This window comes from Centroberyx gerrardi, chromosome 10 (genome assembly GCF_048128805.1).
Source record: "Centroberyx gerrardi isolate f3 chromosome 10, fCenGer3.hap1.cur.20231027, whole genome shotgun sequence".
Lineage (NCBI taxonomy): Eukaryota > Metazoa > Chordata > Actinopteri > Beryciformes > Berycidae > Centroberyx > Centroberyx gerrardi.
In genome coordinates, this window is record NC_136006.1 from 30524558 (window position 1) to 30549052 (window position 24495).

At 47.6% G+C, this 24495-nt stretch overlaps 1 protein-coding gene across 2 annotated transcripts in view; it reads right to left on the bottom strand.

Annotated features, from left to right (window-relative positions):
• The window catches only part of zeb2a (zinc finger E-box binding homeobox 2a), a 54563-nt gene extending 30852 nt beyond the window's left edge, over positions 1–23711 (bottom strand). Inside the window, exons 1-2 of one of the 2 annotated variants that reach the window (XM_071914579.2) lie at positions 23471–23711; positions 21603–21745 (exon numbers count right to left, since the gene is read on the bottom strand). In XM_071914579.2, the coding sequence (XP_071770680.1) occupies positions 21603–21675 (73 nt within the window). In that variant the 5' untranslated portion in view covers positions 21676–21745; positions 23471–23711. Of the gene's footprint in view, positions 1–21602; positions 22232–23470 lie in introns of those variants that run through there. The other variant, XM_071914580.2, reaches the window with a different exon arrangement.
• Between the last annotated feature and the right edge of the window lie 784 nt (positions 23712–24495).

Below are 24495 nucleotides of genomic sequence, written 5' to 3' on the forward strand. Positions count from 1 at the left end.
GCCGCTGCTGTCCTAACAAGCTGAATAGGAGAGGAGTACTGGTGCATCGCCCCACTGACAATAAGAGCTAGGGGGGACAGGGAGAGTCAGAGGGAGGAGAGGAGGGGGGGGGGGCGGGGGGGGGGGGGGGGCGGAGAGGTGGGAGAGAGAGAGAGGATGTTGAAGGGCTGTGTGGCCGAGGCACAATGAGCCCACTGTTACCGCGATGTGGTCACCATTGTACCTCTCCTCTATGAGGTATCCACTTCCGCCCGAGGGCAGTTGCCCCCCCGCGTCTGAAGCGGGCCAAGGACAAAAACACCGCGCCGGGGCGAGCGAGAGAGAGAGAGAGCCAGGGAGATAACCCGAAAAGCCGCAAAAATCACTTTAAATCATAAAATCAAGAGGCAGGAAATTGTCAATTCCCGGTAATCTGCCGTATTTCCACAAGGCCCGCCACGGCTGAGCTTCGCCAACAACTTTGCGATTAAGGCCCGAGCGGAAACACTTCCGTTCGGTGGCAGCCCGGTGCCAGAAAGTAGATCTCTATGTTTTTACGGCCGTGAACCGCTCGCTCCCGCTGTAAAAAAAAGGCTTGCGGAGGAGAAGGGCCGGAGTGACCTTAGCGGAGCCGCTGCAGCGTGTCACAGGTGTGGAATGTAACAGCTCATGCTCTTTTTTTTGGGTTCTTTTGCATTTTCGAGCATTTCCTTCTCCTGGCTCGCAACTTTTCCTGTCAGCGAGGTGCACAGCGGAGAGCTACAGGACCCTTGGGGGGGGGGGGGGGAATAATTCTTTTTAACTCTGGTATTTTATGCGCTTATTGTATTTGGACCGGGGCCGACAGAATCCAGGTGGAGATCGTTTCAAGGACAAGCTGTAAGAATGCGGTCAGGCGTCCAGCGAAGGACATGGGTGGCTTAGAGCATCTGACTCAAGCGCTGGTGGATGTGTGTGTGTAAATCAGAAGGCATTATTCTGTCGTACAATGAGGCTGAATTATGTTGACTGAAAAAGGACCACATCCCTTCCTCGCGAAGACAATAGTCTGGTTTGGGCCCAACGTGGTAGCAACTCCACATTCGACTTCATTTTGAATTCAGATAGAAAAAGAAAGAAGCTCGATTGGTTTTTATTTGCTCATTCTTTTACGCCTGAGGCTGCAATTCAGAATTACCAAACTGCATACTGTATTTCACCTAATAATCCATTCTCATACCCAAGGGACCGTCCTTATAGTAAAATGACTTCAGCCATTTTGAGTTCGACCGCATATTCCACCATCGATGTACGGCGCGACGCCCCTTAACATCTGAATGACAAGGACGGAAAAAAACCCATTGGTAAAAAAAACCCATCAAGGCACCTTAAAGGCACTTAGCACACATTCACGGATAAATTAGCCATTTGTGGCTTTAACCAGACTGACATGTAACATGAAATATGCATGCGATACATTACGAGCGAGGATGTTACCTTGCCTGCTCTATTTTTCCCTCCTCCCCGCGTGACTTTGACGCGCGTCAACACCCAGATGAGATCGAGGTGACACCCAGGACGAGTCACCTGTCCCTCACAGCGCTTGTCCACTTTGGAAAGCCTCTCAAGCATTCAGGGGAAATTGTTCACACACTCGGGAAGGGAAAGGCTCCTTGTGTTACGTGACTGACTGCTGCCTTTCTCTTTGGATAACATCAGAGGGAGGGCCGGCGAAGGTGCGATTATTGGGAGACGACCTGGCGATTCATGCCACGTTCGTGTCGTATCAGAAGGGAAACGGGACGGCCGACTTGGAAGCGTTCACGTGTGTAACCTGTTGGAACGGCCACATCCAAAATCATTCATATTTATGAATGTGAAATCAACTATTAACAAACTGCAGCAGACATGACACACATTGTGTTGACAAAAAAACGGACACCTCCTCTTGCAAAATGATTGATGGTGCATGATTAAAACAAATTATGGTACTTTTTAAAGGATTAAAAGTGACAAAACAATAATACTTTTGCAGACTAGATCCCCTCGATTTTAGAATTGCATGGTGAAATTCAGAACTTCCCAAAAAGGATTATATAGCATTTTTGGAAATGAAATACTTCAACCTTAAAATCTAAATTAACATGTGAGAGCTTAAATATCACTTCTTGAAAATGACTTTTATAAAGTGGCATAAATGCACTACATTACTCCCTCTCCCCCCCCCCCCCCCCCCCAAAAAAAAGGAATAAAAAAATACAATGTACACCTATCATTCTGTCCTCTGTGTCCCGATAGCAGGCCTAAGGAGGACAGGTCTATCCTGAGGAAAGAGGGGGGGGGTCGGCCAGGGCTTCCTTCAACACAGCAGGGCCTGGTCATAAACGCTGGTCCTTTTGTTCCGTGCACAGTTGGCAGGGGGACCGCAAACAATACCGGCCCCTATAATGCCCTCTCCCACCGGAGGCCTGGGCTAACTCTGTTGTCTACATTCATTCTCCGCCAGAAGAAAAAGGGGGTCGTGAACTACTTTAGTATTAAGTCTCAAACCCGTTCGATGGGACTACTGCTAGATGCTGTAACTGTATTAGCTATAGCATGCTTTTTAGAAGGGCCTTTCAAGTGGAAACATCTTTAATGTTCAATGCCTGTTTTCCTTATCTATTTCATCCCATTAATGTCCATTCAAACGCTTTTCTTGTGACTGACCCCTCGGAGACAAGCGGTCCCGTAAAAACAAAGTGCGCTTTGATCACAGCGGTGCGATCTGCTGCCCTTGAAGTCTGGGAGAGTGTCATGGAGATAAAGCTGATATCACGACAACATCCACCCCCCCCCCCCCACCCCCCAACCCCCCCGTATCTCCAGTCGGAGGCGCATGCTTCGCGTTCTCCACACTCCTCCGGCCCGCATGGCCTTAATCTGCGTTTGCCACCTCTGCGGGGGTCCCAGGTGTTGTTACAGCTGTGGTAGGTGTGTGTGTGTGTGTGTCTGTGTGTGTGTGTGTGTGTGTGTGTGTGTGTGTGAGTTTGGAGTTGGAGTTTGGCTGTTAAAAGCCCAGGGAAGTGGCCAGTTGATTAGAAGCAGATGCCAGACAGATGGGCCCGGGCAGGCTGCTGCACATAGGTGCGACTGAAATAGAAGCACGCTGTCGCCCATTCCTGACTCATGCAGCCATGGTTCCTCCTTTAGCCGAGGCGAACTTCACACCCCCGTCTCTGCACACGGTCTCCTCCTTCTAGAGAACTGGTAGGAATGTTACCATGGGGTCACAGAACTATTTGGGTGGGGTGTGTATGTGTGTGTGTGTGTGTGTGTGTGTGTGTGTGTGAGTGAGTGGGGTAGGGTTAGACTGATATACGGGGCCGATATTGGGCTTTTATTAAATATGTCGTCCACCTCTGATATGATGGAGGTTCCTCCCTGATCACAGCTACAGAAAAACATTTTTTTGTTTTCATTTAACTGTTCAATAAAACCTGCAATAGCATTTTTTTTCTGTGCATATTTTATTATGTTTGTTGTAAATTAATTCTTCATTTAAAGGCAGTAATGTAGTTCAAGTCACTCCGCCTTAAGGAGCTGCTAACCCTAAAAGAATTTCATTAGTTTCATTAGTTTCAATGGAGAGTTTTAGTGCTCAACAGTGACTTTTAGCTGTTTCAGAGGATTAGATAGAAAAATTAAAACATATTAAAGAGATAATATTGGTTGTCGGCAGCTTCAATACAAAAATATCGGTATCAGTATTGGCCTTCAAAAGCCCCTATCAGTTGAACCCTAGTGTGGGATAATGTGTGCAGTGTGTGTGTGTGTGTGTGTCTGTGTGTGTGTGTGCGCAAAAGGCAGGCGTGAGTGACAAGCAGGGGTAAATAGGCCAATAAACCGTTCTATTACGAGCAGATTACATCTAACAGTCCCCTCCCGCGTTCGCTGCCATTCAAAGATGTATCGCTCACTGACTGAGAAAGAGGGAGGACTTGGGGGGTGGAGGGGGGTGTGGAGGGTGGGTGGGTGGGGGGGTAAACACTTTGAAAACCAAAACCGGCCCCGCTGCAGTCAGCAGAGGAGCTCCGGACCAGGGGGGTGGGGGTGGGGGGGGGGGGGGCTCATGCCACTGGGACATTTTTAATCCTTTAATAGCGAGCCTTTAGTGTTCCCTCTCCAGCCACACTCTAGGTGCACTCGAAAAAGAAGTGCGAGGAGGGACTCTTTCTTTCCCCCACTCTCCCTCCATCCAGAGTCCCTCACCCAATTAGCCATTAAGCAAACCCGCCTAATTGTTGAATATCATCAGACTCCCTTTTCTCAACGCTACAATTTTCTCAAGACTCCTTCCTTTTGATCCTGAGTGTGAGAGAGCGGACCCTCCTCTCACCCGCGGATCGAAATTAGTAGGGACAACGCCGCCGCCGAAGAGGGCATTGTCGCCGGCGACACTTTACGTGTCATCGAGAAACAATGCGAAGAGGGCTCTGAGAGGCCGGCGCGGCAGTTGTATCATGCACGCTCACAAACACACTGACCCCGAGTCAGTTTAACTGTCAGCTGCCTTCAATTCCTTTCCGATTCCCCACGGGGACTCGGCGTGAGAATCCGCGAGATTCCTGTTTTTCGGGATTTCGGCGACACCTTTGGTGACGAGCGGGCGATGCTTGGGTGTTTCGCACTCAAAGACAAATTCTGGTTCTTCGGAGTGATGCCATAGAAGAACCATTTCTGGTTCCACAAAGAACCTTTCAAGAACCTCAACGCTCTTAATTCTTAGTTATTGGATGGTGGGCGATGGCATAAATGTTGAATATAAGCAAACCCCATCCATAGTATATATTGTGCAATTGCAAATGAGGCTATACAAGGCCAGATAAACAAGAACACAATGCAAGTCTCTAAGCAAAGGAGTGCAGAAATGAACCATATTCAGCACCTTTATTTTTAGGCACTGACCTAACATAATGTAATAATAAAGACTCTCAATGTAGACTGTAACTTCTTATATTTCTTCTACTATCTTATATTTATTCCAAACAAACTGCTATTGAAGGATCCCATCATAGGTGCAAATGTAAAAGATTTCATGCACTGGCTATAGGTTGAATCACAATTGTATGGTATCAATCAGCAATAGAGAGTCGCAAATCTGACATTTATTTATATGAAAAAAAGTTGAGTGAAGAGTTATCTATTATTTAAAAACCCTCATAGAGATGAACGGCTTTCATTCGCTGATAGCGCTGAGCTGCAGCTGAACACTGTGTCTCTTTCTGTCACCGCCTGCTTCCCTTTTATCAGCTCATCAGCGCGGCTCCAAAATAGCCAGTCATGACGGATCTTGAGGCAAAGGTGTGTAACTGTCACAGTGACTGAGAATGACACATTATTTACACTATGTACTGAACTGTGTGCTCGCACAGTGCGAAGCACAGAAAGCCACTCTTGACCTGTGAATGCAACAGTGCTTTGAAGGGGCCCGAATCCTTAAATTCAATGTTAAATTCACAGAAGTTTTTCAGAAGTTATACATTTGCCTCTAAATTATCCTAGGTGAGGAGTCAGAGTGGAATGTTGTACATCTCCACCAAGGCTCACTTCATTCATTTGATCACCATCAATGTGACTCTCCACTGTACAAACAAAGCTATATATGATCATTTAGAATTAATTCTGTTTTATGTTGAAGGGCGTCGAGTCATTATCAAACTCCCGCAGGAAGGAGGCATCATTAAAAAACTCAAAGTTGCGGTTCTAATCTGGAGCGCATATACCGCACCACACTCCAAAAACACATCTCGGTGTGTTTATTGGGACTAATACTTAATTTTCCTTTCCCAAGTAATAATGAGAGAGAGAGAGGGAGAGGGAGAGCGAGACCAGAAATGTGTTTTTGGGGAGACTAGTGTGTCTAGTCTGGTATTAATGTCTGGAAGCCCCAAAGACCATTAAAGTAAGCAGGGAGAGGAGAGATAGTGGAGTCTTTGCATTCCCTCAGGTGGAGGGATATATTGTTGCTCTGCTTGAAAGCGCTTGCTAGGGCAGGAGACTTTATTAGACTGGTTAAATATTAATTCTCCCCTTCAAAGATGATCAAAATATTGTTTTCATGAAATTTTGTTTCCAGGCCACCTGACATTTTTTTCATCAGACTTCATAATCGACATTGCAAATCTGGTAATTTTGCCTGACTCAAACATGAGGTGGGCAAAATCCACCTGTAGTCAAAAAGATAAGTACGTTTTTCACTCCTAAAGCGTACGAAGCAACTTGCAAAAACAATTTTTGGAAAGGGGAAAGAGAGAAGAGTGGGAAATAAATGAAGAGGTACGGGAAGGCGGCAGCGACATGGTTCTTTTTTTAGTGTGTGTTCTCAGAAATGGAAGAAGAACCAACACCGCGGTGACAAGGTCAGCAAAACCCCAAGACACAAAGTGTCAGCAAATTACTTACAATCAGCAAAGTGAACATGTCTCAAGGACACCGATCACTGTGAAACACTACAAAGGCTATCGAAATAGGCAAATACAGCATGGTGCCACTGTGTGTGTGTGTGTGTGTGTGTGTGTGTGTGTATCTTTCTTTTTGTCAGTTGTTGCTTACCTGCTTTTTGGTTATGGTGTCACCAAGGCAGCGCCGCACCGGAAAAAGAGAGTGGGAGAAAAAGTATAATTAGTGTTGTGTAATTATTACAAAGACAGTTGGATCAACTAGGACGTTTCTCAAAAGTGATGAATATGCTGTTTTCTGCTACCATTTTTTTCTGTAATATGTCATAATCAGATTGATGCGACTCAGCGTACACATCCGGAAAGCGCAGTTTATGTTGAATGCGAATTATTTCAAGGAAGTCTCATAATGCCACCGCTATTGTTATTCGACCCGCCGCATATTGTTCTCGGCATTTCCCATATCTGAGTCTGCGGGGACAGTTAGTTTAAGGTGGAACCATCCCCGGGCCTTTTGGATAATGCCCTTTGTTTGTGTTGTTGTTGTAAAGCCCAGGCTAAAATAATTACTGTTGTCAATTGATTTGAATGGCGAGTGGGGGGTTTACAGTGCAGACACATCCAGGTCTTAATGAATTCTCTTCTGGTCTGGTGCACGTATACATAAGTTAGATGGTAATTATTGTCTGGTATCGCTTGGATCAATTTGCATTTAACCTAGATTTCCAGCCCAAAGAGGATTGCACCGGCGTCAATCCATACACATGACACAGAAATGGGACAGGACCTATCAGTTTCTTTTATTTCATCAACTTCAGTTCCACCCAAATAAAGGAGTGCTAACCTTTGGTATATTTTTCCCTCTGAAACTCACTCTCCAGACGCGCACCCGCCCATCCCCTCCTCCCTTTTTCCTCCCTAACTCCGAGATGCATTAAGCAAAGCCATATATCACCATCTTCACATTTTATTTTTTTGCTTATGTGCCAGACGCGCAGACAAAGGAGGCTCCTGAGACATGGAGCCCCCCCCCCCACTGCCCCTCCCCCCCTCCACCCCCTCCACCCCCTCACCCCCACCCCGGGGCAGGCCCTGTCCAGTGGGTCACCTAGTTCTGTACCGGGGGGCTTCTTTTCCCAGGCTCATTAGATGCCTGGAGGAGGGACGGGGGTCTGGCCTGGTGGGACCATTACTTTCAGGTGAACTGGTTTACATGGGGACTGGAGGGGGGGGGACCCCACTCTCTATAGTTCTATTCAGACATTTACTCTTAACCGCAACACACACACACACACACACACTTCTTTTCAATACTCCCCCACCCGCCCACCTCTACCCGCCATGAAGATAGATGACATGTGAGATAAATGTAGCCTAAAGAGACTCCATCTCAACTTAAACGAATACACCAAGTGTTTGGGAGATTGTTTTGTTGGTTAGCTTACCTGTTAAATGATAAGGACACAGACACCAAAATCATCCATGTATTGAGTGATAGTAGGCTCCATGCTAGCACTTTAGCATACACTATGTTGAGTGATAGTAGGTTTCATGCTAACACTTTAGCATACACTACGTTGAGTGATAGTAGGTTTCATGCTAACACTTTAGCATACACTACGTTGAGTGATAGTAGGTTTCATGCTAACACTTTAGCATACACTACGTTGAGTGATAGTAGGTTTCATGCTAACACTTTAGCTTACACTACGTTGAGTGATAGTAGGTTTCATGCTAACACTTTAGCTTACACTACGTTGAGTTATAGTTGGTTTCATGCTAACACTTCAGCATACACTATGTTGAGTGACAGTATTCTCCATGCTAACACTTTAGCATATGTTGAGTGATATAGGCTCATGCTAGCACAGCAATCTTCCGGGGACACATGGATGATTTTGGTGTTTAACAGCTAAATGGGCCAAAAACCTGGTGTATTCATTCAGCATCTATGTTTGGTACAGGAATGATTGCTGACTGACTGCATCGTGGCATCATGAGAGCGAGCCATCGATTGGCCCCGTTTGTCATGTTTCCTGTCACATCACCCTTGCAGCTCAATTCATCTGTAAAGCTCATCTAGACGTTAAATCCTGTATGCATACTCTGTGTCAGATCAATTGCTCCGAATGGCATTGAGCTATTTCAAACGATTCACCTGTTTACACCGAGATAACCGGGGAAGGGGGGGGGGATGTCAAAACACGGCACTCCGGCTCTGTCCCCGTAATAAACACGGACGCAGATACATAAAGTGCACTATCCCGCAAACCGGTAAGAGAAGAAAAGAAAAGAAAAAAACACACACACACATCAATGACCCCTATTGAATCCAGTCCCTTTGAGCGAGGCACAAACAGCCAACGAGTGAGCACAAAGGCGGCCTTTCAAGTTCATCTGGACTGATGTAATAAAATTGACACATGGAGTCGGCTGAATTCTGGGGCGCCTGTTACCTAAACTCTCATTTCCAAAGCACTGTCACCTCCCCTCACTGCAAATGAATCAATTACAGAGCAGTATAATCCTGTTAGGGATGAGATGAATGCATACCTCCCTGTTGGCAGGTGCTCGCAGGCTGAGGGGCTTATTTGGAGCGGGCGATATCAAAGCAGGGGTTTTATCTTCCACATTATAACCACCGGAAAACACCGTAAACCTCTATGTGTGCTCTGTGTCTTAGCCTTGCACAATGCAATATATTCAAAAATGTTACATTATAAAACAGAGGGGCCTTCCGAACAGTGTGCAGCAGATTTGGAATGACTGATGCACATTCATGGAAAGTGTGTAATTCAACTAGTATTGTCCTCTCACAAACAGAACCAATTGCCGGGGCTCTAATTCTCCCTCACTCATTTCAAGGCACTTCTCGCACCGCCGCTTCCTTACACATTGAATTCCTTTTTTTTTCTTTTTTTTTTTGCACATGCTAACAATAGGATCAGCCGCTTGTAAAAGTCTAGCTTTATTGTCAGGTATAACTGTTACTGTTACTGCACTTTACAGGATATAGAGCGGGCAGAGAGAGAGAGAGGGAGAGAGAGAGAGGGGGGGGGGAGGCGGTGGCAGTGGGAACCAACAATCCACCTCATTGTTTTCACCCCACTGCTCCTGGGCCTGCTCAACTACAACACATTCACAAGGTCCAATCTGTCTGGCAGGGGCTCCCGACATTCTGAAGCACCTTGTCAGATAGCGCCTGAACCGCACACTGAGGAGTGCCCCGGGGGAAAATAATGAAACCAAACAATGACAGAGGGGTTGTGTGCAGCCAAGAGAGGAGGAACAGGAGGGAGGAGGAGGGAGGAGGAGGAGGAGGAGGAGGAGGAGGAGGAGGAGGCGGAGGGACGGGATGGAAGGAGGAGACAGGGTCAGAGACAACGAGATGGAGAGAGAAAAGAGAGAGTGAGAGAAAAGAGAAAGAGAGAGAGAGAAGAGGGGGAGAATAGGAGCAGCACCACAACTAAGCCCTCGATTCACCCCCCCACCTCCTCCCTCCTCTCTCCTCACTCCACTGTCGGCCCCTGCTCACCCAGACCATTGTGCACCCAGGGGGTTTGGGAGATAAATGGCCGCATGTTAACCACGTTTGACGGGCCGCACAAAAGGGGACACCTCGGGTCCCATGACGCAACCTGTACACCCTCCCCACGGAGCTGCCCCCCACCCCCCCACCCACCCACCCACCCAAACACGAGGTGCAGGGGACGGTCCCACCAAGGGCCAAGAAGCATTAAGAAACGCACAACAATTTGTCACCGAACTGTAAAGGCTCGCCGCTTTATGCTTTGCAAGGACAGGTTGAGCTGAGATTTATATCACTGTGAGGTAACAATATTATAATTTTTTTTTTTTTCTTTTCCTTTTCTTTTGTTTCTCCCAGCACCCCTCATTCTCTGGGTCTGACTCCGGTTTATGTGCCATGTTAATGCAGTTCAATTATCCATCAGCTGTCTGAATTTAAACCATCACCGACAGTGAAATCCCTCCACTTTCAACTTTACAGCCCATTACAGTGCATAAGCATTCTATTGCCGCAAGCAGATACTATTAACAAGCTCATAAAGGTATCATTGCCTTTTGAGGACGGCTCTCACAATAGCAGCACAATAGGCCTTTTAGAAGGTGTTAGTCACATTGAAAACAGTACTTAGCCACTGCAAACTCAATTCAATACGTTTGGCCAAAACAAGATCAGGTATCACAGCTTTTTTGGGGGGAAACTTGTCTCCCCCTACATCCCTTGTCCGTTTAGGAGTAATAAATGGCTGTGTACAAAAAGGAGGAGTATGGGAGAATGAAATGGCTGTCAAGTCCTGCACCCACATTTCAAGCCAAGATGAAGCCAAGGGGTGGGAGTGGGGTATGGGGTTGGGGGGTGGGGGGGGTGGGGGTGGGGGGGGGGGTTTACTCGCCTCTACTAACCTTTTCAGCTCTGCCTCTGCTTTGATGGCTGACAGGGCTCACAAAGGCACCTGCCCCATCCCAAGAGTGTTCCCTCAGCACCCCCGCTCCCCTTCCATGACCTGACCGGCATTCCTGGCCGACAGGGGGTCCTTCCCATGGCTACCTTTGCACAGCCACCCAGCCCCCCCCCAGCCCCCCGACCCCCCCCCCCCCCCACCCCCCCCCCCACCCCCCCCCCCCCCCCCCGCTCTGGTAATCCCACAGCAAACACGTTTGGGGCCGACTCGTAGGCGATGCACGAGACTTCTCACAGGCCCCCTCCGCTTAAGGTGCACAACTGATTAAGGCCCATCGCGTGGGAACTGAAGGGGAAATCAAGAGAAAGACGAAGAAGAAAAAAAAAATCATTGAAATGCATATGGGATTTTCCCAAAAGGAGGGCCTGTGACGTGTCACTTTGTGAGAAGAAATTTCAAGGTTGATAGCTCTGTACAAAAAAAAGGAGTGGGTTTTTTTTTTAGCTGATGAGCCTTGAAATGATCTCCAACCAACAGCAAACACTTCAAAGTGAACCAAAACTAGGCTTACGTTTGTTTTTTTTAAAACCAACGTTGAACTTGGGACAGTCAGTGAAGAAGTTGACAACCTATCAAAACATACTTCACTAATGTACAGGAAGGTCAAAGAACGACCAAATCCTCTCTGGTGTTATGAATATCACCGCCATTAGTGCAGAGAAGAGCTTGGCTGCTTTAAGCCCAGCGATGACAACACTTCTATCCACACAGACAATGTCATCCCAGCATCCCTCCTTTCCTTTGTTCCCGGCATAACAAAACTCCGCCGTCACGCCGGTTTAGCTCAATAAAGACCATCGACAGCTGTAACCCCATCAAGCCCTGGCTGTCATATGCAAACCTGTGTGAGTGTGTGTGTGTGTGTGTGTGTGTGTGTCTGTGTGTGCGAGACAGAGAGAGAAAGCGAGCAAGAGCAATGAGAGAGAATGAAAAAGAAAAGGAAGAGAGAAAGAAATTGAAGTGTGTGGTTGATGCGGTGGACCATGCCCACAAAGCCAATCAGCCTTTGAGATTGACATCATTCAGTCCGCCCAGCCTATCTCCCCCTGCAACACGCAACTAGCGTTTCCTGTTCTGCTCAGAACAAGACGACTCAACCAGAAATACAGGGTGTGTGTTGCATTGTGGGACGGACCAGGAGGACAGAGTGATGCCAATCAGGAGGGTGACATGCTTTATGCACATGGGCCTTTGTGTTTTTCTTAATCACTGACCAGACTGTGTTAGAGCAGATGCTTCATGATCACAACTTTGCTTTTGGAAAAGAGAGGAAAGAGAAAAACACCTTCCAAAATATTTAAAATATTGTTCCAGCTCTTTGACATATGTTGAGATTGATAGAAAGAGACACCTAAGGCAATAAAGTTAAAAAGCCTTGTTTGTATTTTCAGATTCCAACACAAAAGAGTCCCGTTTAGCCCAAGAACCATTTCCAGCCTTCTTTTGGGGATACAGTTCCTCTCTCTCTTTATTTTGTTCAGCAAAGAAACGACTCTTAAAGGGGAGGAGATGTTCATGTGTAACAACCAGCAACGTTCTCCCCTACCAAATATACCCCCCCCCCCCCTCCCCCCGCCTCCCTCTTGCATCCCAGCCCCACACTATGGTGGCTTGTCAGGGTAAGCACTAATTGCCAACATGCCAGGCTGCCACCCTAATACAAACAGGGGGTGCATTAAGCGTGGCTCGCTCATTTGTGGGGACGGCTGAGAAGGTGCCACACATGAATTTTTCATTAGCTCTAATTGCGAAGGAGCACTCCTTTATGGTGAAATGAGAGTCACTGTAAGTCATTAGGAGTGCAACCTCCTGTCAAAAAAACCTCCGAACGCTACATTAAGATGCCCTGTGATTTGATGTGTTCAGAGGCTACGTAAAGACATACCATCTGGATGGGTGGCACGCACATGGCAATGCCGACTACACGCAATCGAGTCACCCCGCAAATACTATAATTAAAAAGCGACATGGTGAGTCAAAACACTTGACCCAAGTAGGTCTCCTAATTCACGTGCAAGTGTCACTTGGGCAAAAAACCCCACCGGTCCGCAATTCCCGAGCATCTCTGCAGGCGCAGTCCAGCGGCATACTGCGCTCTCACCGTGATCGAGGTGAAAAAGTGCTCACATTTCCTTCAAATAAAACTCCATGGGGCAGCTTTGACAGGAATGTCAGTTCCTATACCCCTGAGTGGTAGGACCAACACGGGGAAGGGGATCATTTAGCTAGGAATGTGGGAACAGGACATCCCCCTCTGATAAGGAGCAGGCAGCAGCCTCGCCTGGGGTTGTGCGGCTCCCAGGGTCGGGCCCAGTAGTCGGCAAGCGGTGCGCTCAGGCCTGGCTTCCATGAGCGCTGAACATCCTCATTACTTTAATTGCTAGATCTGTGACCAGGAAGTTGTGTCCTTTCATCCCTGCCTTGGAACCCTGCTGATCTAGCCTTAGGAGTATTACACAGGCTGAAACAGGGGAGGACAGTGAATCGGTGTTGGCTGATGGAGAAGAAAAGCTCCTCCCGCGAACAAAGGACGTGAAACTCCGAACCCAGGAGACGGAAGCAGGGGAGAGGCGAGAGGAGGGAGAGAGAGACATCGTGAGAGATGGAGGAATATAGAAAGAGACAGTGAGGGAGAAAGTAAGAGTGACATGGGGGGGGGGGGGGGGGGGGCGGAATTACATTTCCTCACCTCATGCCCCAAATTTGATAATTTAACAGAAAATTTGTTCTGAAAGATTACCCAAATGTATCAAGAATTTGAGAGCAAGGCCACAACCCCAAAAATTACCATACGTCCTTGGTGAAATGCCAAAATGGGGTACAATAGCAGCAAAAATTCATAACAGCTTGCCAAAACCTAAGGACAATATACAGTATATGTGTATATATATGCAATTGTCTTCCTCATGCTTTGGCAATGTAAAATGCATTGTGCCATGCCCAAAAGAGAGAGGGAGAGAGAAGAGAGCAGGAGAGGCAGAAAGAGAAAGCGAGTGAAGAGAGATGAAGGCTATAGAGAGGAGAGGATGGGGCCAGGGGGGGTGCGGGGGGGGGGGGGGGGGGGGGCTGTCACTGTGACTAATCCCCTCACCCATTTCCTTACCTGGGGAGGCGTCTGGGTGACATTTAAAAGACAGCGCCGGGAACGGTGCTGTCATCAAACTCAGGACCCACTACAGCTGTACAGCTGCTCAACCCAACTACAACTACACAGATGTGGACGATCGCGGGTATTCAAGACATACATTTCATCACGGTGTGTCATCACATAATGATGCAGTCATCTGCGACACTTTCGTATGAATAACCACCTACAGACGCTCAAACGTCATCAACAGGAAATCCAAGGAAAAAGACGTCACAGCACCGCCCGCACTGCTTGCTGAAGTGCGGTGCAAAAATGACGCAATGTCCGATTAGCATCAAATATGGAGACGAAAATGAAAAAACATTACAGCAATGAAAGCTTGGCACCAAAGATGGAGACCACATAAAAAAGACCTAAAAAATGCCCTCTTGCCAGGAAATGTACCGTTGAATGACTGTTGGGAAAACAACTCAAGTCACAAACCCTAACCTAACCCTAACCCAAGTCACTTACCTAACCCTAAACCCAAACCTAACACTAACCCTGAGCACATAGCTATCACTCTGGAGTGCTAACCAGGAGCGGCACCCTCATCTACAAAATCAATCCCCTTCCTATTGCTAGTAAATCAGATAGTTGATCTCGATCGCCATGAACAAGAACATAAAGGCGAGCTGGATGCCTTTCCCATAGGGATTCACTTGGCGTTTGTGACCCGTCCGGAGACAGTGACCGCGAATGGTCCGAGCGCTTACGTCTGGACCTGTAGATGTGACATGGGCGCTGGCGAACAGTGCACTCCGGGTGAGGCATTCAGCCGTACGCGAGAGGTCTGGACCCACAGATGTCATGACACCTTAATCCACCCATCCGTTATTGATTGTTCCATGTGTCTGTGACCTTGCCGGAGGTGCAACACCAATCAAACGAACATATCCATGCGAGGGATGGGTGCATACGTGTGTGTGTGCGAATGTTGTTGTCTGGCTCAAACATGTTCAGTCAAAATATGGGTCTATTTCCCTTTGACCACCTTATGGCCTTTCTCTGCCTGTCTGTATTGATTAAACGCCACAAAGTATCCACTTGCAATGGTGCAAATTGACATTAAACAATATGTATTTGCACTATTCGAGGCACAAACAGTGAAATCTCTGAGCACTATAGAACTTTTAAAGAGCTGCTGCAGCCGATCGGACAAAACTCCCCAGCCTGTTTGTACAGTGACGCTGTCAGCAAGGCTGTCGGATAGTTGTTTTACCAGGCCCATCCCCCCTGCGCCTGTCCCTGATAGTTGCACTGAACCTTATTCCCATTCAGTATCAGTGGGACTGTTGTTTCTGTTGCCTCCAGTGACATACCTCATTATTGACCTTGGTAAATCCTAGCTGTTTAGGCTAAAGGCGATGTGGCGCCACAAAATGTCACGGGGGTACTCTGTACTCACTCATGAAGAAAATTTGCACATGGCTACATGGAGGGGAGGAGGGAAAAAAATACAATACACGCATGTCAGTCACCTTGAAACGCGCAAACACAGACAGGAACACAAATAACGGGCGCAATGTGACGCGCTGGCGGACTGACTCGTGTCCCTCAAAGTTTTGTCAGCTCCTGCCCCTAGGAGCTGCACTGCACCGACGCTTTGTCTCTCTATACCATTCCAGTCCGGAGCGGCATGGGAGGCGTAGGTGTTTCGAGAAGCTGTCAAAGCGGCTTCTCTCTTCTAAGGACTTTTGTCTTTGCGGCACAGTGATGAGCTTTGTCTGGGCCCGAGAGAGAGAGAGAGAGAGAGAGTGAGAGAGAGGGACAGAGAGAGAGAGTGAAGACATTTCAGCATCTGCAGCCTCGTCTCAAAAGGCGTACAGTAGAGAGGAGAATAGGCGGAGTGAGCGCGGCGGGGTCGGGGTGGATGGGTGGGCAGACATGCTAATGTGTACACGGGCCCGCTCCTATTAGTCAGCGGTGACGCGAGAGTAACTACCCCCCCGGTAGCGTTTCTCTCTCTCCTGTCCCCCTCAGCAGTGACAGATGTTAGGAAGAACAGGCAGGCAGGAATAAAGCCGTATAGTGGTAGTGGAGGCAGAGCAGGCAGCAGGGAGAGAGGTGGTGGTGGTGGGGAGGCGGGGTTGTTATGGCTTAGTGCACAAGGGCTTAAAGGGGTCGGGGGGGTGGTGGGAGGCTGGGAGGTGGGGGGGGGGGGGGGGCACTCCTCAACAAATCTATAGCTTTATGGGACAAATAGGACACAAGCAAGTCGTTTCATAAGTGGAATGGCGTGAGAGAGAAAAAAAAACAGGAGCTGCGGTGAAACTAATACTTATTGATCAGGTCCTAACTCTGCCCTGATGGACTAGAGTGCGGCCTGTATAGCTGGGAGGATGACTGTATAACTGTATGGCAGCCTACATGCGAGGGTGAGGACAGTCAGTGTGGGCGCCAGGTGGGGGAAAAAAAAAGTGGATCCGGAAAACACAAACCCTGCTCTTGGCCCTCTTGTCTCCTCTTCTTGTGTCTGTGTGTATGTGTGTGTGTATGTGTTTGCGTTGGGGTGGAGGGGGGCGGGAAGGGGGGTCTAGTGCATAGAGACTTAACTAGACTGCCCTGCCCGGGCCACCGGCACTGTGGTTAATATAATGTGCCTGCCTGGTGAAGCATTATCTCTCCCGCACCTCTCCGAACAAAGGCCCCCTTCTTCCCAAAGCGGGCCCGTCTCCTCCCCAATGTCCAAAGGTGTTTGGTGAAGTAAATCTGCCTAAATCCTGCACAGCTTGGGCTGGCAAAGGCAAGGGGAAGGAGGGGGGGAGGTGGTGGGGGTCTATGGAGGGGGTGTGTGTGTGTGGGGGGGGGGGGGGGGTGAAGGTGAATGAAGATAATCTCCTTTTCTTAACAAAAAAAAACACAGTTCTGGGGGTGGGGAAGGCAGCGAAAATTAGGAATTCATATCACATGGTGCATTTTCAAGTTGCAGCATCTACCAGCCCCCCCCCCCCCCCTTCTCTCTCCCTCTCTCTCCTCTTTTGCCCCCTTTTCCCCCCTTCTTTCTCTCCGTCTGACTGTGTGTGTGTGGATGTGCATGTGTGATTCTTGACCTATTAAGAAGGAGGAGTAAAAGAGGGGAGCTGCAACACAATGCTGGGTGTCTGGCTAGACAGTGCAGCCAGGGGCCCCGGGGTCTGTGGGCCCTCTGGCTGAATACATCACAGGGCTGTATGGGAGCTCGGATTTACAGTTCCTGGCTTTTACATTTAAAACCATTAGCACTCTGGAGGAAGCAGTTTTTCGAAGCAGCGGTGTGTGTGTGTGTGTGTGCGTGTGCGTGTGTGTGTGCAGAACAGCCGATGTGACTAGAGCAGCCGATCACGAAGGGAAAACAAAAACAAATGGCACCTGCTCCCGACTCTGCCACGCTTATTAAAATGGAATCTGAAAAGTCTCAGGCACTCGCAAGATTTCTTTTAGACCCATAAAACAATCTGTTGCCTCGCATCCCTCCCTTCCCCTCTCTCTCTCTCTCTCTCTCTCTCTCTCTCTCTCTCTTTACTCACTCCCTGCCTCGCTCTTCTCTCCCTGCCTCTCCACATCTCTATTCTTCATCATCTGTTTTTTTCCCCCCCTCACACTCTACGCCGCTCGCCTCTCTCCCACTCTCACTTTCTGTCTCACCCCACTTCTCTGTCTGTGTGTGTGTGTGTGTGTGTGTGTGTGTGTGTGTAATGTTAAATATGTGTGGGCAAACTTTGACATCCGGTATCATAAGTCAACAACCACCAATAAAAACAAAAATATATTATATTTTCAGAACGGCAACACTTTCTCCTTTTCCCCCCTTTAAAAGACACTATCTTTACTAAACTTTAACATTATTTTAATACTATTTATTATGATGTATATTATGAATTTGCCTCATAAAGATCTATGTCAACCTAAGAAGGTGGTAATCTCTATTGCTGCAAATAAACAAGGTTAACTGAGTTTGGATTCTGGTCTGGATAATCTGCATACTCCATATAACGTAAACAGTACTTGTAAAAAAAAAATGAAATTATGACAATAGAGCATACTAAATGATGCTGATAAGGAGAAAGCAACAACCAAATAAGTTATGGGAAATCAGTTTTTAGGACATTCAGATCTAATTGCTCCGTATCGCTCGTTTGGCTGCACTTGTTCCTTCGACCGCGAGGAACCGTGAATTTTTCTTCCCTTCTTAAAAGTGAGGAAATTCAGACGCGGGGTGCCATAATTTCCGCGTACTGTTTCCGACACTGCGGATACATACACTCTCCCGTGGCCGCCCTCGCCTCCCCGCTGCCAACCGGCTCGTCACCCTGCCTCTAATAAGTCAGGATCTCCCTCTTTCGTTATCTGTCCCATCTCTCTCTCTCTCTTTATCTGTCTCTCTTTCCCTCTGCCGCTCATCTGTCTGTCCTGCTATTCAGCTGTGAATAGTCCAGGAATGGCATCCCGTAACCCTATCTATCCATCAGCAAAGCCCAGCCCTTGGGCACAGGGGGGGAGGAGGGAGGGAGGGGGGGAATATAGGGCAACGTAAGCGAGGGAAGGCCTGACAAACAACCACAGACACCTAAGTTATGTCGCCGGCGACCCACCACCACCTTACGTCCCTCTTCTCTGTAATCGCTCTCTTTCTTTGCTCCCTCCCTCCCTCCCTCCCTCCCTCCCTCACTCACTTTCTCTTTCTCTCTCTCTCTCTCTTTCTCTCTCTCTCGGTCTGCTTTCCATTTTTCTGAGCTCTTTTCATCTCGGGCTTTGGGATGCTGAATGCGAGAGCGGCCTGGCGGCGGTGAAAGGCCTGAATTGTGATTAAGAATGAGGAGAGGAGCTCCTTTTCTTTGTTCTGCCCTCGGGGAGGTGTTTACTGAAGGGAGGGTGGTGGTGGTGGTGGTGGTGGGGGTGGGGGGTGGGGGGTGGGGGGGTACGGGGAGGAGAGGGGAGGGAGGGGAGGTAGAGGTGGAGGAGTGGGTGTGTAAAACATGGCGGAGGAGCAGATATGAAAGGCATTCAGGTCAGCAACTGATGTGAAGCAAGAGTGGTAATCATACCAAGGGCCGACATGGCCGTGCCAGAGAGCAACAAAAAGTGTGTGTGTGTGTGTGTGTGTGTGTGTGTGCCTGCGCCACGCACACACGCACGCGCACGGGTGAAGCCGGTTCACGGTGAGCGCCTAGAGCCGTGTCAAAAATTTTTGCAGCCGACAGATTGAAGCAAGAAGAGAGAGAGAGAGAGAAGCACCAACAAGTAAACAAGCAAAGCCAGTAGAAAAGGTGGGCTATCTGCGGACAATGGCACGGTTGTGAGAAATGTGGCATGAATGGTACAGCGGGCACCCTGACACTGCTGAGGGTAGAGGCATGGCAATGAGACGCGCCAATGAAACGCCATTGTCTTGAGACATTCGTGTAGCCCGGCTCTCCATCAGTGCAGCAACTTTCCATAAAAATGCATTGCGCTCCTGGGACGACAGCAAAAGTTTTGAGAGGTGTTACGGAATGAAGGAGTCGGCCGAGAGTTTCGCAGCACTAACAGTAATTGTCACAACACAGCAACCTGTCTGTTCCCCAATATGATGTCTATAGCAGTTAAAGGTGCAAAACTCTGAACGCACGCCTCGACACGAATCACCAAGTCAAGTAAAATATAAGAACATTTTTGCAGAAACTTGCTTTTGACAGCTGCACCCGCACAGCTGGATGTGACGCTTAGCACCCAGAGGTGGGGGGAGGGGGGGGGGGGGGGGGTGATGGTGGGACCATACAGGCTGTGCAGATCCAGTTACCACAAGGCCTAATGTGACCTCCCCAGAGACCCCCTGAAAGTGTTGGGAGTTGGGAGAGAAGATGGAGCTGGCATCCACAGCAAGGAGAATATAGAGGAAATAAATACAGAATGGCAAAAGAAATAAGGAAATGTCTTAATATCATCTGCATCAAAAGCTATAAAATGTATAAAAAAAGAGAAAAAAATCCAAGAAAAAATAAAGCTCCAAGGCCTTTTGCCTAGACTGCAGTGAAATAGCAGCGAGAGAAAAGAAGTGCAAGTCTGACAATTAAAACGCCTTAAATTTCAGTTTCATCAAATCACCACGAAAATAAGTCGCTCGGTTCGAGACGTGGCCCTAATCTTTTTTCTCTGCAGAACATATTGGTTCAAATTATTTTTAATGTCAACGTTTTATTTTACTTCATTAACTCAAGAATAAAACATTTCTGTGTGGGGTGTGTTTGCCGCTCTATATTTCGAGGTAATGCTGATAATAATAAATACATGTGATTTGCGTTATTAGGCCAACAGCAGCCCCCAGGAACAGGCACACATAGGAAACGATCCCGTTGTCAACAGTGGGGAGTGGATGATGCTTCAACACAGGCAGCAAAAACAATACTTTTGTTGAAGCAACTTTGCTGAAAGGCTGCTCGGGCAAATAGGGCCTGGGCTGAATTTGATTTTAGGCAGCAATAAATGTGTGTGTGTGTTAAATCAAACAAACCGTTGGGTTCATCGTTCTCTCCGCCATCACTGACCCGGTGCAGTTGTACAAAAATTAATTAATAAATAAATATAATATGTGAGGGCTGCTACTTTGCTTCACGCCTTTGTTACCTTAAGGGCATCAGAGAAAAACACGCGGGTGAGCAAACAAAAACTGATAAAGAACAGCATCTAATAATTGAGGGATAAAGAGTTGGAGGGATTTCACACACAAAAAAAACCCCGTAGAGAATTGCAATCTAACTTTGCATTAATATGAGTGAAACCATCAGGAGTCAAAGGGATGATTACAAAACCAAAACCACTATCACAAGTTGCATATCTTTTTTTTAAATGCAACAATTTGAGCCAAACCATTATGCAAAAAAAAAAAAAAATGCTGCCCTATTACAAATGCATGTTACAGTGAGTCAGTATACTGCCAAAGTGTTGTGCGTTCCGCTGCTCAGTCTATTGTGCAGCGCCGCATCACAGCAAAACAACAAATGACCCGCAAAAACGAATCGCTCACTTGCACTAAAAGTGACGGAATAATGATAAATAAGCGAAATCGGCTGCATCAAGGAGGCTGATCTATGGCTTAATTGTGTGTTTAATAAAAAAAAATAAAAAAAAGCACCCCGGATGAGAGTAAGCCTAACAGTAAAAACACACACTAATCGCAAACTACCAAAAAAAACAAAAACAAGCCAAAAGTAAATCCACAGGTTTTTCAACTTATCAGCCCTTTTTCAGCTAAGAGGAGAAGAAGAAGAAGAAGCGCTCCGGCTCGGATAACGGTTTTCCTGCTTGGCCCCATAATGGCACTGAACCGCTATTCGAACCTCCTCACTGTCCCTTTCCCCCATGCACTGACACATCCATCGCTTTCCACTTTTACACCCTCCACTTTGCCTCTATCTCGTGAAAAGAAGTGGCTTTTAACTTTATAAACCCTTCAAAAAGTGAACTTTGGTGCCTCTTTCTGTCTCTTGTCTCTGTGTCGCTAGAGCGGAGCGTCCCGCAAATAACATGGTGACAAAACTTGGGCCACAGCAGAGAGAGAAGCAGAGACACACACACCGCTTCGACTTGGCCCTCGCCCTGTGAAAAAGTTTTCAAGTTGTTATCCCTTACCGTTCTTTCGCCGTGGGTTGGCTTGTTTTCGCCTCTTGCAGCGCGGACCCTCCGCCATGATCTCCTGCTTCATTGATAAGAGCGGGTCAGATGGCTGTCCGCATGGGTTCCGCTCCTTCAGCCTCGCGCTCTCTCCCTCCTGTCTAATAACCGGCAGACAAAATGTTGGGTCAGGGTGACTGGGAAAAAAAGAATAGATCCCCGCGTGAGCACAACGGCATCAAAACCCCTCTAACGGGCTGGAGTTGGAGTTGAGACTACAAGGCTCTGGAAGTAAAAAAAAAAAAAGTCCATCTGGGGGTTTGAGTCTCCAGAGTTTTCTTTTTTTTTTTGGTGTGTTTTTTTTTTTTTTTTTTTTTTTTTTTGGAGAGCACCGTGCGCACCGCAACGCACCGTCGCCTGATCTCTTGATGTGCGCGTCTCTGGTCGGACGGGGCGTCAGAGAGGAGGAGGAGGAGGAGGAGGCGGAGGAGGGCGGACAGACAGGCAGACGCACACACACACACACACACACACACACACACACACTCTCACACACGCACACACTCACTCACATCCGACAACTCACAACTACACCCAGAAAAGTATTTTTGCCCTGATGGAGGCTGCAAAGTTCAAATCAACTTTGTTGGAAATAAACTTTAAGACTTGTTGATGTATTTTGATGTTATGGATCATAATGTCTGCATGGAATACACTTGTGCCAGCTTGACGTGTTTGATGGCATCTAGGGGGAATGGAACGAACTAAGACGCAAATCGTTTTAACGCTAAAATATAAGAAAACACACCTGAGAATGTTCCAGGTTTCAGTGTTTTAGGCCAGGCGACGTTTTCCTCACCGGTGGCCTCATCGCTTCTGCTTAGTTTGGTGGCAAAGTGAGGCAATATCGAATTGAATTATTATCAGATTTATCTCCATAAAACATATTGGTGAAAAAAAAAATCTTAACGGACCCAATGCTGAATATGCTTTGCATTATGTAAGCTGTCGTGAAAGCAGGCCTACCAGCACAGTTGTGTAATCTTTACATGCGGGGTAAATATTCAACTTTCTTATTGTTGCCATGTATATCATATTTCTCCCCGTCTTTTCACATGAAATATAAAGACCATATGTCAAGAAAGGCGCCGTGTCACTCCAGTTTGCAGCCTATTAAGAGTGGTGGCGAGCCATTACAGGGGAAAACAAACACAGAAGACATTTACACAATATTATGGATATGTTCGTGATATAATGGAATATCATTTGCTCGTAGAAGTGAGGCAAATCGAAGCTGCACGCAGTACAGAGAGAGGATTTTAGTCATAAACTACGAAACATTTGTCTGCATCACTGCATATTTTTTTTCCCCTGTCCTGTTTTTGGCATATGCACAGACAGGACACACACACTCACACACACACACACTTTGGTTATTGCCCAAAACGCCTAATACGCACTACATGACCCCATATCGAAATGTCGCTTTTTAGAACCGTTGTTGATTTAGCAGTGAGCGCGGATTTAAAAAGGACAAAAAAAAGAAGAAGGGGAATATACATGGACGAGAAACGCATCAACCCCCGCCCGTTTGTGTATCCGCCACCTTCAAAGAAAACGGGAAGGAATAATAACGTCAAATAGAATTAGAAGAGTCCGTGGGGGGGGGGGGGGGGAGCCCCTCGGAGACGCGGAGAGGACCGTTAAGCGCGCAACAATCACCTGGAAGCGGCGCGCACCTCTCTCTCTCTCACCTGGCTGCGCAGGTAAGTCCGGAGCGCACAGGTAGGCTAGATACGCGCGCGCGTTGCATCACCCCTCCTCTCGAGCTGTCAAATAAAAACTTACAGGGGAGGGGGGAAAAAATCAGCAGAAAATTCACCTACCCGAGTGTCAGTGTGCTCCTTCCAAAACAGCTGGTTAGGAGTCAGCGGCGGCAAGAAATGGCATAAGAAAAAGTGGTGCGCCGTGGATTTCTCCCCCCCACCCCCCTAAAGAAAAAAAAAAAAACGGGAATAATGTGCCTTGGGAAAAAATAGCTTGGACGAAGGGGGGGACCGTTATTCCTGGTGGCCAGGTTGGGACTGATCTCGTTTTTTAAGCCACTTCACGAAAACAGACCTGGGGACGCACTGACGTGTTACGCCTCCCTCTATAATGACACTTTTTCCTCTCTTTCTTGCCTGCAATATAGAGGCGAGAGACCTTCTAACACGCGCCACCTATCTTCACATGGAGGGATAATTGAGGAGTGTCCTTCGGTTTTGGGAGATCATTGTCAATTTGGCTGCTTCTTTCCCCCCCCAAATAAATTCACTTCATCCTAAATTTTGAGGCGAGGGGGCGAGTGTTTTTGGTCGGTGTATTATGCAAAAGTGGAGGATTTGGGGTTTTATTATAGCAGCCCCGGATCCTGCTTACTGCAGTGCGTAAAGGGCTGCTCGTGCGTAATGTGCCGTGCAGATAAAGAGAAAGTACAAACGGAGCGCCGAACAAGCTGATTGGATCACACAGGTAGATTACCTGTGCAGGTGAACCCTCCCCCTGTCCGGTAACGGCACGGTGATGGAGCCTCCGGTCTATAAGCTGTAGTCTTTTTTTCTTTCATTCCTTTTTCATTCCGCATTGAAGGTTTTTTTTTTTTTTTTTTTTAAATGTACGAAACGAAAAGGAGGGGCATGCGGAGATATTTCTATAACACACTGAGGGACTGTGCAGAGGCAGAAGCGTGGAAGCGTCCGCGGTAGGTAGGGCTGCTGGATCACGCTGATTTCGTTTTTCGATTTATCGTTCAGTATATATATATATATATTTTTGCCACCGTCTCTCATCATGACACCGGGGTTTGCATCAATGTGGCGCGGGGTGAGGATCCACCCATGTGGCGGGGGCAAACTTACCCCCCCCCCCC